Genomic DNA, 13,634 nt, shown 5'->3' on the forward strand with positions numbered 1-13,634 from the left:
CTTTCTAGAACCATATGGAGCCACTTCTAAATGTTGATATGGGGCCCACAAAGTTCTATATTTGCCCCTGCATATACAGTACAGCTGCAATTCCTCATCACTACCAACATCTCAGGATGGTGATAGACAGCCAGCAGAATAAAATACTTAATTTATTTAAATAAAGGAACTTTTACTAATCTCAGACATTTTTTATTTATCGAAAAATTGAACTGGAAGCCCAAGCGAGATATTCAGTCCCCTGCCCATGTGTGAATCGGCAATTAGCAGCATGGCGACGTTCATCGTATCATCACATGTATTGCGCAGCACAGCAGATAGGACGATGAGAAGCGGGCACGTGATATCGGGCTTACACACTATACGAGCTGTACAATATATATCGTTCCAATCAGCATCATAATAATATAATGTGCGAGGGATGGCATAGTGTGTACCCAGCTTTACTGCCGCAGATTAGTAGATACATTCCTTCCTATGTACCCAAGAGCCCTTTTTTAGTGGAAAACATCCTGAAGACCCCAAACATACTTTGCTTGACAGGTCCGAAACACCTGCGCTCACTGTTCTTGGCTAATTAGACAACATGTTGCAGAGTCATAGAGTGTATGTGTTACTATGTTACTGTACAGTGTCCTTTACTAGCTTCCTGATTTACACAGCACTCTAGCATTACCCAGCCCACATTTGTGTTTCTTTTGTGTGTGTGTGTGTAGGGGTGTGTGTAAGGCGTGCCTGCCACACAGATTGTCAGGGGCAGACTGAGAGACAAATACAGGAGGAGGAGAGAACAAGAGTTTCTGATGAGCCGGAGACTGATAGTGTACAGATCTAGACAAACTGCACTGGATCTAGGACTGTAGTTCAGGAGGGGAGAATTTCCAGTGGCTGCAGAAAAACTTTCCGACTAGTGATACAAACACAGAAGCATTTGGCCATGGAATTCTAGACTCTGGAAACCAGTCTGCCTGAAAATAGTTCACTTAATATTAACTGTATGAATAGAAGAATTGAAAAAAATACATTAAAAGAAACAACCCCCCCCCAAAAAAACAACACCCCAATTAGGTGTCTAATGGGAGCTAGAGACTGCAAAATGAAGGAATGTCAGCATACCGGACATGCATGTTAAGGTAGGATTTATTGTGATTTCTTTATACTGTAGAGATATATTGAGATAATGCTGGGTTTTTATCAGTATATGATGATAAGGGGAGCATTTATCAAAAATCACATTTCCAATGTGATGTGGGTTCAATGTTAGCGCCCAAGATGGCATTGCAGGATGCAATATTACCGGTGGCATATACTAACCAGCACCCGCAGGGACAGTCCCTGCGATGTGCTCTAAGTGCTGCCAGGGCTACTGCGAATGCACATGCATGGCCCGCCATTGCCGGGGGAACCCCCTAGCGGCTAAATCTGCGATGTATAGCCCATAAGCTACAGCAGGTTGTGGGGTAGCAGCGGGGGCCACTCACCAGAATGCATTGCACTCCGGAAGTTGGTAAATATGGCAGCATTGCATCCCCAATAAAAACCTATGGGGACTGCGGCCGCCGGTGGGAATGGAGGAATCGCAGCAGGTATTGGACATATCTGCTGCTGTCTCTCTGTCGTACATTCGGGGGATACTAAATATTTGCGGTTATATATTTATTGATAAATGGGCCGATAATTGATTGTCTGACAGTAAAAGAGTTCAACCTAATGTCCAGTGTTCTACTGACAGCAGATTGTCAGGACAGGTGCACACAGTGCTGGGTTTGTATATAATGTCCAGTGATCTCCTGACAGCAGATTATGAGGACAGGGTCACACAGTGCTGGGTTTGTATATAATGTACAGTGATCTACTGACAGCATATATAATGTGTCCAGTGATCTACTGGTAGTATATTATCAGAACAGGATCTCACAGTCATGGGCTTATATGTTATATAATGGCCAATAAATTACTGACAGCATATTACCAGGACAGGATCTCTCAGTCATGGGTTTATATGGTATATAATGTCCAGTGATCTACTGACAGCATATTACCAGGACAGGATCTCACAGTCCTTTGTTTATATGGTATATAATGCAGAGTGATCTACTGGTAGCATATTATCAGGACAGGATCAAACATTACTGGATTTATATACTGTATGTCTAGTGATCTTCTGATTATCAGGACAAGATCTGGGATTATATGTCAGGGATACCATATCAGATTATCCAGAGTATTTTATGTTTTCTCATCAACCTGTTTGCAAGATATGAATTGTGTAATGTAAGTTTGTAACAAAATGTCTCTCCCATGGATCATGTTCCTCTGTCGTGCAGGGTAATGTGTGGATTTGTTAGGAATGCCTTATGTGGATCGGCTGAACCGAACCTGTGGGTTTCTGGATATCGAGGATGCAGAGAGTGGGAGATTCCTCCGGAGATATTTTATTCTGGACACCCAGGCAAATTACTTGCTTTGGTACATGGATAATCCTCAGGTGAGTAGTAAGTCAACATGAAAACACATCTGTTGAGTTCAAGTTTTCATAGGACTCTGGAATAGTTTCACTTGGATTTTATAACAATGTGTACTTTTGGGGCTTATGCAGAGTTAATTCAATCACACTGATGCAAACCACTCAGGAGGAGAAACTGATGTGTAATAGGATGTGCTCACATGGGTCAGTGAGGGCATGTTGGTAGGGCTGTGGTCTATGCAGAGTTGGGCATATGTGTAAATAGTCTCCAAGGAGTAAATTTACTAAAGTTCGATTAGAGATTAATTTTATCAATCACTGAAATCTCCTGAGATCGAATTGAACTTGAACAGCAAAATCCCTTAGCAAATCTCAAATTTACTGACTAGATTTTGCTTTCGATTTTCAACTCGAATTTGATCTTGTTTCAGTTTAAGAAGGGATTTGCTGTTCGATTTTGCATGTTTGCATGATTTTGCAAATTCCACTCCAAAACGAACTTCAAAGCCCCAAATGAATCTAACTGCTTCATACTTTCATTTTTAGCATGATCTTTTCGATTTCACACAGATACATGCATACATCAGTGAGATGCATGCATGTATCTTACTGTAAAAATCTTGTAAAGAGTTAATGTTTAAAAAAAAAATGATGTGGGGTCCCCCCTAAATACACAACCAGCCCCGGACTTTGCATAGCCAGTCCTGGTTGTGTAAGTGCAGGGAAAAAATTGTGTAGGGTTCCCCTGTACTTAGCACAACCAGCACTGGGCTCAGATCCGGTCCAGGTTCTGGAATTACAGGGGAAAAAATGCGTAGTGTTCCTCTGTAATTTTCACAACCAGCACTGGACCATTTCTAGCAGGGAAAGGGAGGGGGGGGTAATGTCACAGCCAGGGAAACCCTATCACTGGGTTCCCCAGCCAAAACATTACTCCTGACCGCTAGTCAGCCCAGGCTGGGGATCCCTGGGGAGTTGGGAACTCCCCCAATAAAGGAGTCCCCTTCGGATGTGAGAAAGCAGCAGTGGGCGTCTCTAAGCTGGCTGAGCGGTGGCAGGCATTAGCATATTTTGGTGCGATTGTGCAGTTGCGGTCGCAATTGCAATCCATACTGAATATGGCCTATAGACAGCAATTTTTTTGGAGATTTAAATGAAGGCACATTTGCAAAAAATTGCTTATTTACGTGAACGTTGGCGCTGTGTGCGGCTGAGAACAGGCCCATACCTTCAGCCCACAGTATGGCCCCCACCAATATCTAACAAATACAGACCCATACCTTCAGCCCACAGTATGGCCCCCACCAATATCTAACAAATACAGACCCATACCTTCAGCCCACAGTATGGCCCCCACCAATATCTAACAAATACAGACCCATACCTTCAGCCCACAGTATGGCCCCCACCAATATCTAACAAATTGGATAAAACATCTAGCAGTAATGAACAGGGCCTTCTGCTTGTCTCTAGAGGTTTGTTTGTTAATAACCGCAGACAGCTTTTAAAATCTCCATGACATGTATAAATGAACCTTGTTGTACAGACTTATCAGTGATATTCACTGACTGGTAATGAGTCATCATCACTAGTCATTTGCTGTATGAATGCTATGGTCTCATCACTGCCCATTCACATAATCATGCTTATCCTTATCCTTTACTTTATATATCTGCAGAATCTGCCCAGCGGAACTGGAACAGTAGGGTCATTGAAACTGACATATATATCAAAAGTAAGTAATATATTGAGTGGCCTTGAAGTGGATTATTTTTCCAAAAGAGCTGACATTCTAAGAACCGACACTAACTCTACACAATATAGGGGGTGATTCAGCTTCGGACGGAATTGCAAAGCAGCCAGCATTATAATTCCATCCTTTCTAATATGCAAATTCAGCAGAAGGTATATGACACCCCCTGCTGCATTTGCGATCCCAGCACTGCGACCGAGGTGTATGGCGCTGGGGCGTCAGCCAGTTGAGTAAGCCTCAGCACATACTGCACGATATGTCATCCAATTGTCCAAATCGGAACGACAAGCCAGTGTGTACCCACCTTAAGACTCATCACAAACCCACAAAGTGAAAGTAGCCAGATGTCTGTTTCTATGGGAATTGGTATGTAATACCGCCGGCCGCATGGCAGCCCGACAGGAGCAGAGTGCGACGCAGCGGAAGCCCGACAGCGCTGGAAATCCCGATCGTGGATCCACTAACCTAACCTAACCCCCCTTAACCCTAACCCTCCTTAGGGGTGCCTAACCCTAACTTCCCCCCAAGTGCCTAACCCTAATCCCCCCTCTAAGTGCCTAACCCTAACCACCCCCTTCCCCGCTGCCTAAACCTAAGTCCCCCGGGGGGGTGCCTAACCCTAAGTCCCCCCCGGGGGTGTCTCACCCTAACCACCGGGGGGGTGCCTAACCCTCCCTCCCCCTAGCCTAACCCTAACCCTCCCGGGGGGGTGCCTAACCCTAAGTCCCCCCCGAGAGCCCTAAACCTAACCCTCCCCCCCGCGGCTGTCCGCTCGCGGCGCCCGCCATCACTACGATCATGATGCCGGGCGCCGGTCTCCCGGCGTCGGGGAAATGCGGGCGTCTACATCTGCCGGGATGAGTCAGTCGGGAAGCCGGCTGCCGGTATTTAGGCAGTCGGCTTCCCGATTGCCTCCCGTTTCTATGATATCAATTAAATGATTTCTATAACAAATAGAGAAACACAAATAAATTAATATGAATAGAATAGCTTCTAATGCATAGTGGTTTCAGTAGGAACCGCTGCCATACAGAACACACCATGGCAGCTTGTAATTTCTAATCCAACGGGGATCAACGGCAGATAATGTTTAGACATCAAAACCATAATTTAGTGACTGCTAGTTATGTAACACGAAACCCGCCGTCAATCCGGTGGGTTTTAAATCACACCAAACCTGCCACATAGTAAATTTAGCCCCACATCTAATAGAGTAATGATAGTCATCCAAAGCGATGGGTCTGCCTGTCTATCTATCTATCTATCTATCTATCTATCTATCTATCTATCTATCTATCTATCTATCTATCTAAAGATATTGTTTTATTCACCTCATATGTTAAAAGTCAAAGTAATATGATCATCTGGTCAACGTTTCAGCCCATACAGTGCCTTTGTCAAGACCTCCCAAACCCACAGCAACATTGGCAATATTGATAAGTAGGTCAAGGGGCTATATATTAATGTACTAACAACTGCAGTCAATCCTCCGAAAAGGACTGCTGCTTTATTGAGTGTTGGGGCTGTTTAACTTAATGGTACTTACATTTTTAATTCACAAAGCAGTGCCCAATTTGGCCTATTTACCAAGCTCTGAAAAGCTTAGCTTTCAGAGCTGGCACCTGGTAACTAATACCACCTATAAATGGTGTTCGTCATTGTCAGCCTTTCAGCAACCTTTTCGCAGAGAGGGATCCTCAGACCCTGGGTGTGCATTCGCAAGAGGTCAGCGGGTCCTATCCTCCCAGTAAAGTGATAGCATATGCTATCATTTTACCTTTCACTTTTGGCCAGGTATCTTATCAGAGGCACTGTCCCTACAAAAGTATTTTGATAATTTGGCAACAAAAATAATTAATTAATTACAAATGATAGTTTTGCGATAACAAATGATAGTTTATGGGACCTCTCTGCCACCAATGATAAATGGGCCCCTAAATCTCCAATTGTTAATATATTAGCCATTGGCTTAGTCATTAAATGCCACGCTTAATCATGCAGACATGCAAAATGCCTCCATCTTGTGACTAAAGACAACAAATATGTAATTGTTGCATTTCCAGCTTCCATTATAATCTGGTAGATCCTGCTGTTATCTATCTTCAATATCTTCGATCTCCACTTGAATCTTTTCCATCTCTACATAGACAAAAGCATTTTGTAGCCCTATGTGATGTCACCCTTATATTGTTAAAGTCCTATCAGAGGAGAAGCCGAATGATTGACACATGAGTGTGGTGGTTTAAACCTTCTGATTGGGGGCCGGCAAGAATTTTGCTGTAAGCAGATCTTTCCATTATTGAATTTGGTTGTAAGGACATGACCGTGTGGCTAGAGCGCACGCAACCTTCATATGTGGTGATCGATGATCCTCCGGGGTGTAATTTTCTGGGCCCAGGACAAATTTCTGTGTAGATCTCTAATAAAAATAAAGGTTTTGCTTTTAATAATGTCTTGTTTGCAAGGGTAGCGATATTGTTTTCGACACTTCTGCTTGCGCTGCAGAGGTACCCACCCCATTTCATACTGTTTTCGGCTGACAGACTGAGAACAAACGGCCAAGTCAGCAGGAACCAGCAGTGCTAAGTGAAATGCCGTCCAATGTCCATTTGGGAGCCATGGCTAAATGGTTGGCCTGGTGCCCGAATAGGTCGGATGCACGATTTTTGTTTTCTGGGCTTCAGTTAGGTTTTAATTTGACGACGGATTTTACATAGACGAGTGCTTGCCTATGGGATATTTCGTGTCTTGTGCTTTTTTAAATAGATTTAGCATCTTCCTTCATTGCTGCGTGGAGTCTTCTTGTGGTGGTCATGGGATAGCTCACTATCTTGATGTTCTCCTTTGTGTTGCTATGTCGGATCGTTGTGGAAGTCTCTTGGGTCAGATAATGTGGATTGGCTTTGGCATTCTTTTACAGCGCAGATGTTGGATTTTGCTAATTGTTTTGGTGTCCCTGCAGTCTTGGCTAATCACTGAGGTGGCATTGACCAATTTAAAGATATTTTCCGCCAGTGTACACATAACAGACATGAGATGCCTTATTGGGTATTCAGTTATTCGTACAGTGTTAAATGTTCCCATTGTTGGACTTTAAGGTTCAGCTTGGAGATTCTTATGCTTGTTGGTGCAAAGAAAGATCATGGTATTGACTTTCCCATATATGATGTATTAGGCAATTTTAGGAGATGAGAAATGATTTGTTTTTACAATTTATTGTGTGATACTGCTTATTGCCAGCAGTTTTATTATTTGCTGAATGAAAGTTAATAGAAGATGGTAATTTATACACTGTTTTTGGATACAATACCTAAGTCTAAATGAGGGTCATTTATTAATATGAATATTTAGTATTCTTTGCAGCTGCACCTGAAAGACTGAGATTTTGGTTTATAGAACTGAGGGCTTGATTCGGACCCGCTCGCTAGATGTGTTCGCATGCACCCAGCGTATGCAAAACCGGCCAACCCACGGCAAGGCAGGCGATCACACGGCAAGGCATTAGCACGCCCACTATGTCTTGGCGTGCGATCGCTCTGTGTATGCAGACGCCCACCAGCCTGTCTTAAGATGTCCACTTGTGCACGTCATCTCCATGAAGTGTATGCAACCATCGGTACATCGGGTACCATCGGATGCTATCGCAGCGCTTGAGGCAGACCATACCCTACCACAAGCACTGCGAGCACTTCAGTGTAAAAACCAGCCAGGTGACGTGTACTATGACGCTTCCTCTTAATTATGCACACCTCTGAAACGGCGTTGAGACACTCAGAGGCCTGCATTCGCACCTCCACTCCCCCGTTTATAATGTCCAGCCCCTGTCACCACCTACAAACGGCTTCTCCTGTCACTCACTCTGCTGGGCAGTCTATGCGCAGCGAGCGTACGCTTCCCGATCTCTCACACTGGTTCGCGCACTCACACTGCGATGCATGCGCACAATGTGAAAATCGGCCAGCTACGAGCAAATGCATCTTAGCGAGCGTGTCTGAATCAGGTCCTGAGTTTGTCCAGGCTTTTTATGAAGAGACCTTGATATACTAGGATAAACCTAACTGGATCATCATTGTTCTATATTGCTCAGTGTCAGACACAGACCTTCACATAATTGTTGTCCATATAATCATAGGGAATTATTTGGTGATATATTGGGGCATATTTCCTGAGGCTGCACTAATTGTATTAAAGTAACGAAGATGCAAGTTTCAGTTGTTCTACTAAAATAAATGACTTCGTTTAATCATTGCATAACAAATATACTACATCTAGTTTAATAATGATGAAGAAATGTATAAACTGACCCAGAGTTTTGTTGGGGAACAGGCGCTGGTGCTGCAGTCCCTGCAAGAAAAGGGGGTGTGATCATGCATCACAGGGGTGTGTCCAGAGCTCTGACATGTTAGACTAGCCCTATCCTGTCCCTCCTCACTCATAAAAAACAATTTGCATGCTGGGAACAGTATTGTTTGTGCTAATGCAGCCATTCACAGCTGCTGTGCTATGCTGAGAATACCCCAGGCTGTACCTAGAGAATTGGGAGCGGTGCTGCTGCCCAGGGTGGGGGGCAGCACCATTGCTACCTCATGGAGCCTGTTTTTGGCTTGCAGGGTGTCTGGAACAATGCCATGCATCCTAAAGAGCAGCCGCAGAGCAGACATTCCGGCACTCATCTTCTTCCTGGTACTAGTAGCCCCACCCCCTCATCATAATGCAGTGATGTGATGTCAGTTGAGGCAGAGCCTTTCCTGTCATACTTCAATATACTCCAGAGTTATAAGAAGAATGTAAAGAAAATATTATAAATATCTTATTTGTATTATTCTAATAATTTTTATAGTCAACACTCTGGAGTAAAAAGTGTATGACAGGTGAGGCACTGCCTCCCCTGTCTACCTTTTCCACACATCCCTGATTAAAACACATAAGAAATCCTGCACCTTTGTATATTGCTCACATGAACCCTCGGGTTCATATATGTATCTGTAAATCTGGCACTGATACTAGCCAGTGTCTCCCCAGCCATTTACCTCTCCGCATATCACTGTCATAATGTCACATGAGAGAGGGCGGGCCGGCCAAGGATGCCTTATTGCCCTGCTACAGCCCTGAGCATACCTCCCCAACTGCCGGGTGGAACGACATAAAGATGTCCCACTCAGGAAGGAGGGACAGAGGGCCTGATTCAGAGCCGGATGCTCTGACCAGAGCGCTCGCTCTGAATCAGGGCCCTCCTACCTAAAAATGGAGCGACCACCCACAGCTATAGCGAGCGGCCAAAAAGATGGTCGCGATGGTCATGACAATCGCGACCATCGGGCTTGCGACGAGACCCTGCAGTAGGGTCTCGCTGCCGCAAGCCCAGGAGTGCTTTTGGCTCTATCAGAGCCAAAAGCACTCCCACTGACATCACTAGTGATGTCAGTGGGGCCGGACCCAGACGGTAGGCGTTCCCATGGGAACGCCTCCGTCTGGGTAGCAACGCCCCAGCACGCCCACCAAAAGGGGCGTGCTGTCACTCACCATCGACAGCACGCCCCCTTTGGTGCGAGACCCATAGCGACAGCTTGGCTGTCGCTATGCGGGTCTCGCGCATGCGCACGACGGAGCTCCCTCCGTCGTGCGCATGCGCAATAGGGCACCATCGACCCGCTTGCGAGCGCTCTGTGCTCGCGAGCGGGTCTGAATTAGGCCCAGAGCCCTTTAAAATGGGACTTTCCAGCCTATAACCACATAGTTCGGAAGTACGGGCAACCAGTTTATCTGCAAGTGTTGTGGAACTACAAGTCCCAGCACAACCTGACAGTTATCAGGTATCTGGCAAAGCATGCTGGCACTTGTAGTTTCACAACACCTGGAGAGCCGCCCACAGGTTGCCCATGCCTGGTGTAGATGTTACCCACAGCTAACTGTATTGTACAAATAATGTGATTGATATTGATGTGTTTGTTAGTATAGCGAAAGTGTAAATGGAGATTTTATAGTATAACTGATGAAATAGCTGGGGCCTGGGGGGAATCAGCAGCCAGTGAGGTCCACGTACTGGACAAATCCTAACGCTTGGCTGTCTGCATCAGCAGAAGAAAAGCATCTGAGCGGGGGGAGAAGAGGAAGTGTGCATGAGGAAGTGAGAGTGTATGAGCTAGCATGTCTGTATTGGGAAATAAGGCCAACACATGCCTGTACTTGTATTAATTACTTTAGCATTGAGATAATGATGTTTGTTTTCTATGTATGGTGAATTCATGCTGCTTTTCTTTTTTTTGGCATATCTGTATTCATTCATGCCACATATTTATATGCATATAATAATTATGCAGAAATGTATCAAGTGTACAATGTTATTCTTGTGCTAAAATAAAACTAAGCAAACCATATACAAAGTTGGGCTGTTAAAATATCTGTATATACTCAGAAATACAGGAAGACATAAAGCTGCATAAATTGTTCACAGCCTTATGGCCGGGGGTGCTGAGAACGGGGCAGCGATTTGTGCTGATTTACGGCATTGTAGCCCTGCTCCCCGCTTAACAATGCCTGTAATCTGGCCACTGTATACTAGGGGGCTGAGCCACGGTGACGCAATTGTGCCATCACACCCCTGCACCGCCCGTCTATGCTGTTCCACACCCCCGCTGTGCCAACTCGGAGTAGACATTGGAAGCCCAGCCTCTAATGGTTGCTGGGCTTCTGACATCAAAATATGCGATGGTAATACTGTGCACGTGCACAGAAGCAGCCAGAGCTTCGCACATGCGCACAAGCCGAGCTGCGAACACCACTTCTGAGGGTCCGCAGTTGAATTTAAACAGTCAGCCATCGGATGGGTATTGGAAGCAGGCTGGCAACAATCTCAAACCAGCTATTCAATAGAAAAAGTACTTATATCGATACGAGAACATTGATGGCTGCTAACCATCGGTTTCCGATGTCCATCCATAGTGCCGACAAGTGGGGGAAGCCAGAAAGTCATCAAGTATGACTCGTACAAACCTATGCGCAGTCATACAAACGTCTGAGCACTGCATAACACTTGTCTGTGAGTAATTGTCTCTATCACAAAGCTTTATTTATACAATTAATCAGTTGACAAATATGATTACACCACTAAGAAGATTAAAACTACAGGTATAATAGGAACTTGTCATATAGCATGGGGGGATGTGGATATAATCATTACTGTTGTCATAAATGGCAATACTTGTTTATTAATTTGACATTGGTCATACCTCCCAACATTTGAAGATCTACAATCGGGACATCCGCGCGCCGAAGGCGCGTGTGTTCCCGGAAAGGGGAGTGGTCTACACGAAAGGGGGCGTGGTCTAGCGGCACCCCCCGTTTACATCAGTAAGGGGCGTGCCCAGCATCTTCGAGATGCTGGGCTGCCCCCGGGCTTCCCCACATACTGTTGATAGATGCAGCATCTATTCTCACTTTGCATACCCGCTGCTCAGCAGTGTATGCTTCTCCCAACTCCCCCCCCCTCACCGCGGGACACTCTGTGGCCCGTGGGTGGGACAGCGCGACATTCCCAAAAAAATGGGACTGTCCCGCTGAATGAGGGACAGTTGGGAGGTATGCATTGGTAATTGCTATTATGTGAGGCCTTAAATCACATGAGCTGGATGTGAGAAGATTACTGAGATGGGAATGGATGTGGATAATATGTTATTTGTATTATTTTAGCAAATTTTTTTTTATATATTTTTTTTCTCTTTATTGAAAAAATGTATTCCGATTTTAAACAAGACGATGTGTACACGGTCAGTTTCCTATAATCACTGACAAAAAGAAAGAAAGGTATTTGGAACAGGGGAATAAAAGTGAGAATACCTGAGTGTAAAATCACATTGACATGAAGGAGCCTATTTGTCAGACTGTTTACTCCACAAAATATCTGATGAGATAGCTGGCATGCAAAAAAGCATTGCATGGAACCTGTTATTTATTGCCTGCACTGTTCATAAATCACACCTACGGTAGATCATGGGGATACATCTCCCCTGTGGAAACCTGGACATTACCCCCAAGTGAATACCTGCCAATATTTAGGAACACAAAATTTACAAAAATAAGCCACACCCCTGAGAACCACACACATCACCATGAAGCACCAATTTTTGTGTGAAACTCTTCTGAGGTCTACGAATCAGAATGTCCCACCTATATTGTACCAACTGCTAGGTATGCCCAAGTGCTGCGTGTAGCTCTTTAGAATGCCACACAAACACCCTTCTCTGTACCCCTGCGCCACTCCTTTTGTTTATACCGTTTGAACACCGTTACAGGGGCGTGCATAAATTAGCCCCTGCGATGGCATACGCAGCCTGAGTGCTCACTGCGTGCAACGAGGTTAGCAATTTCTGAGTAAGGTCTGACCTGCTGTTATTGTGTCTGAGGCTCCGATGTTACTTGTTGGTACCGATGTTTTCCCTGGATTGCAAAGTATTAGGAATGTGAGATAGGGGAAGTGGGCGTCTTTATGTTGGTCTGTGACGGCTTTGCAATTTCATTCTCTAACATATTTTAGCAGCAGACCTGCGCGTGATTACGGAGATGTGATCACAATAGCGATCCGTAATGAATCAGACCCATAATCCCAGTTTGTTCAGTATATAATCCTCACTTCAGAGTTCATACAATGGATGAGTATTATCTGCCTGTGTATATGCTGTCATTGTCATGCACTGCCTCATACAGGCTATTGCCTGAGTTAGTATGGAAGTATATAGGACAATATAGGGATTACCTTGTCTTTTACATACGTTTCACGCACAAACCTCTATTACTGTAATAGTCACTAGTTTTATTACAGAGAGAAATGTCCTGCTCCCTAATGAGTACAGTAAGTAACTGTCTGTTTCTTCTCAGGTTGGCTCAGCTGCTGTGAAACAAAAAGCAAAGCTGACATGCTGCTTTGGTGAGGAACTAGCTTTATATATCCTTGTATTGTTTTCTATCACCTCTATCCTATTAGCAGTAAGAAATCACTAATCCTGTAACTTCATCCTGCTTCCAGGCTTGGACTGGGCTGCCGGGGGAATCGGGTAATTCCCCGGTGGGCTCCGGGGTGTTATGGCCACGCCCCTTTCCATGAGGGGGCGGGGCTTAGCGGGTCGCGAGCGGGGGGGGTGGGGGCATGCTGCTATGCATGGTCTGGCCCTGGGTCACTCACTGTCCCAGTATATCACTGTCGGAGTATGACAGTCAGTCCCTTACTGCATGCTTCATATGGTCTTTGCCTGTCTGTCACTCCTCCAATACAATGGTCCTGGGCATTAACTACTAAGGAGAACAAGCCACTTGTTTCCCGACATCTTTCCTTATCACGCATCTGTTCCCCTTTACTTATCTGTAAGCTGCACCTCACTGATTTATCCCTGTTGTGCCCAGTAATAGGGTTGTGAGATA

General features: G+C 45.0%; 1 protein-coding gene across 1 annotated transcript in view; it reads left to right on the forward strand.

Moving 5' to 3' along the window:
• The first annotated feature begins 821 nt into the window (after positions 1 to 821).
• Positions 822 to 13,634, forward strand: part of PLEKHA2 (pleckstrin homology domain containing A2) — a 93,969-nt gene continuing 81,156 nt past the window's right edge. Inside the window, exons 1-4 of the mRNA XM_088480459.1 lie at positions 822 to 1,133; positions 2,328 to 2,488; positions 4,146 to 4,202; positions 13,095 to 13,143. Coding sequence (XP_088336585.1) covers positions 2,351 to 2,488; positions 4,146 to 4,202; positions 13,095 to 13,143 — 244 coding nt within the window. The 5' untranslated portion in view covers positions 822 to 1,133; positions 2,328 to 2,350. The remainder of the gene's footprint in view (positions 1,134 to 2,327; positions 2,489 to 4,145; positions 4,203 to 13,094; positions 13,144 to 13,634) is intronic.

Source organism: Taudactylus pleione, unplaced genomic scaffold, assembly GCF_031769625.1.
Source record: "Taudactylus pleione unplaced genomic scaffold, aTauple2 ptg000253l, whole genome shotgun sequence".
NCBI classification, from domain to species: Eukaryota; Metazoa; Chordata; class Amphibia; order Anura; family Myobatrachidae; genus Taudactylus; species Taudactylus pleione.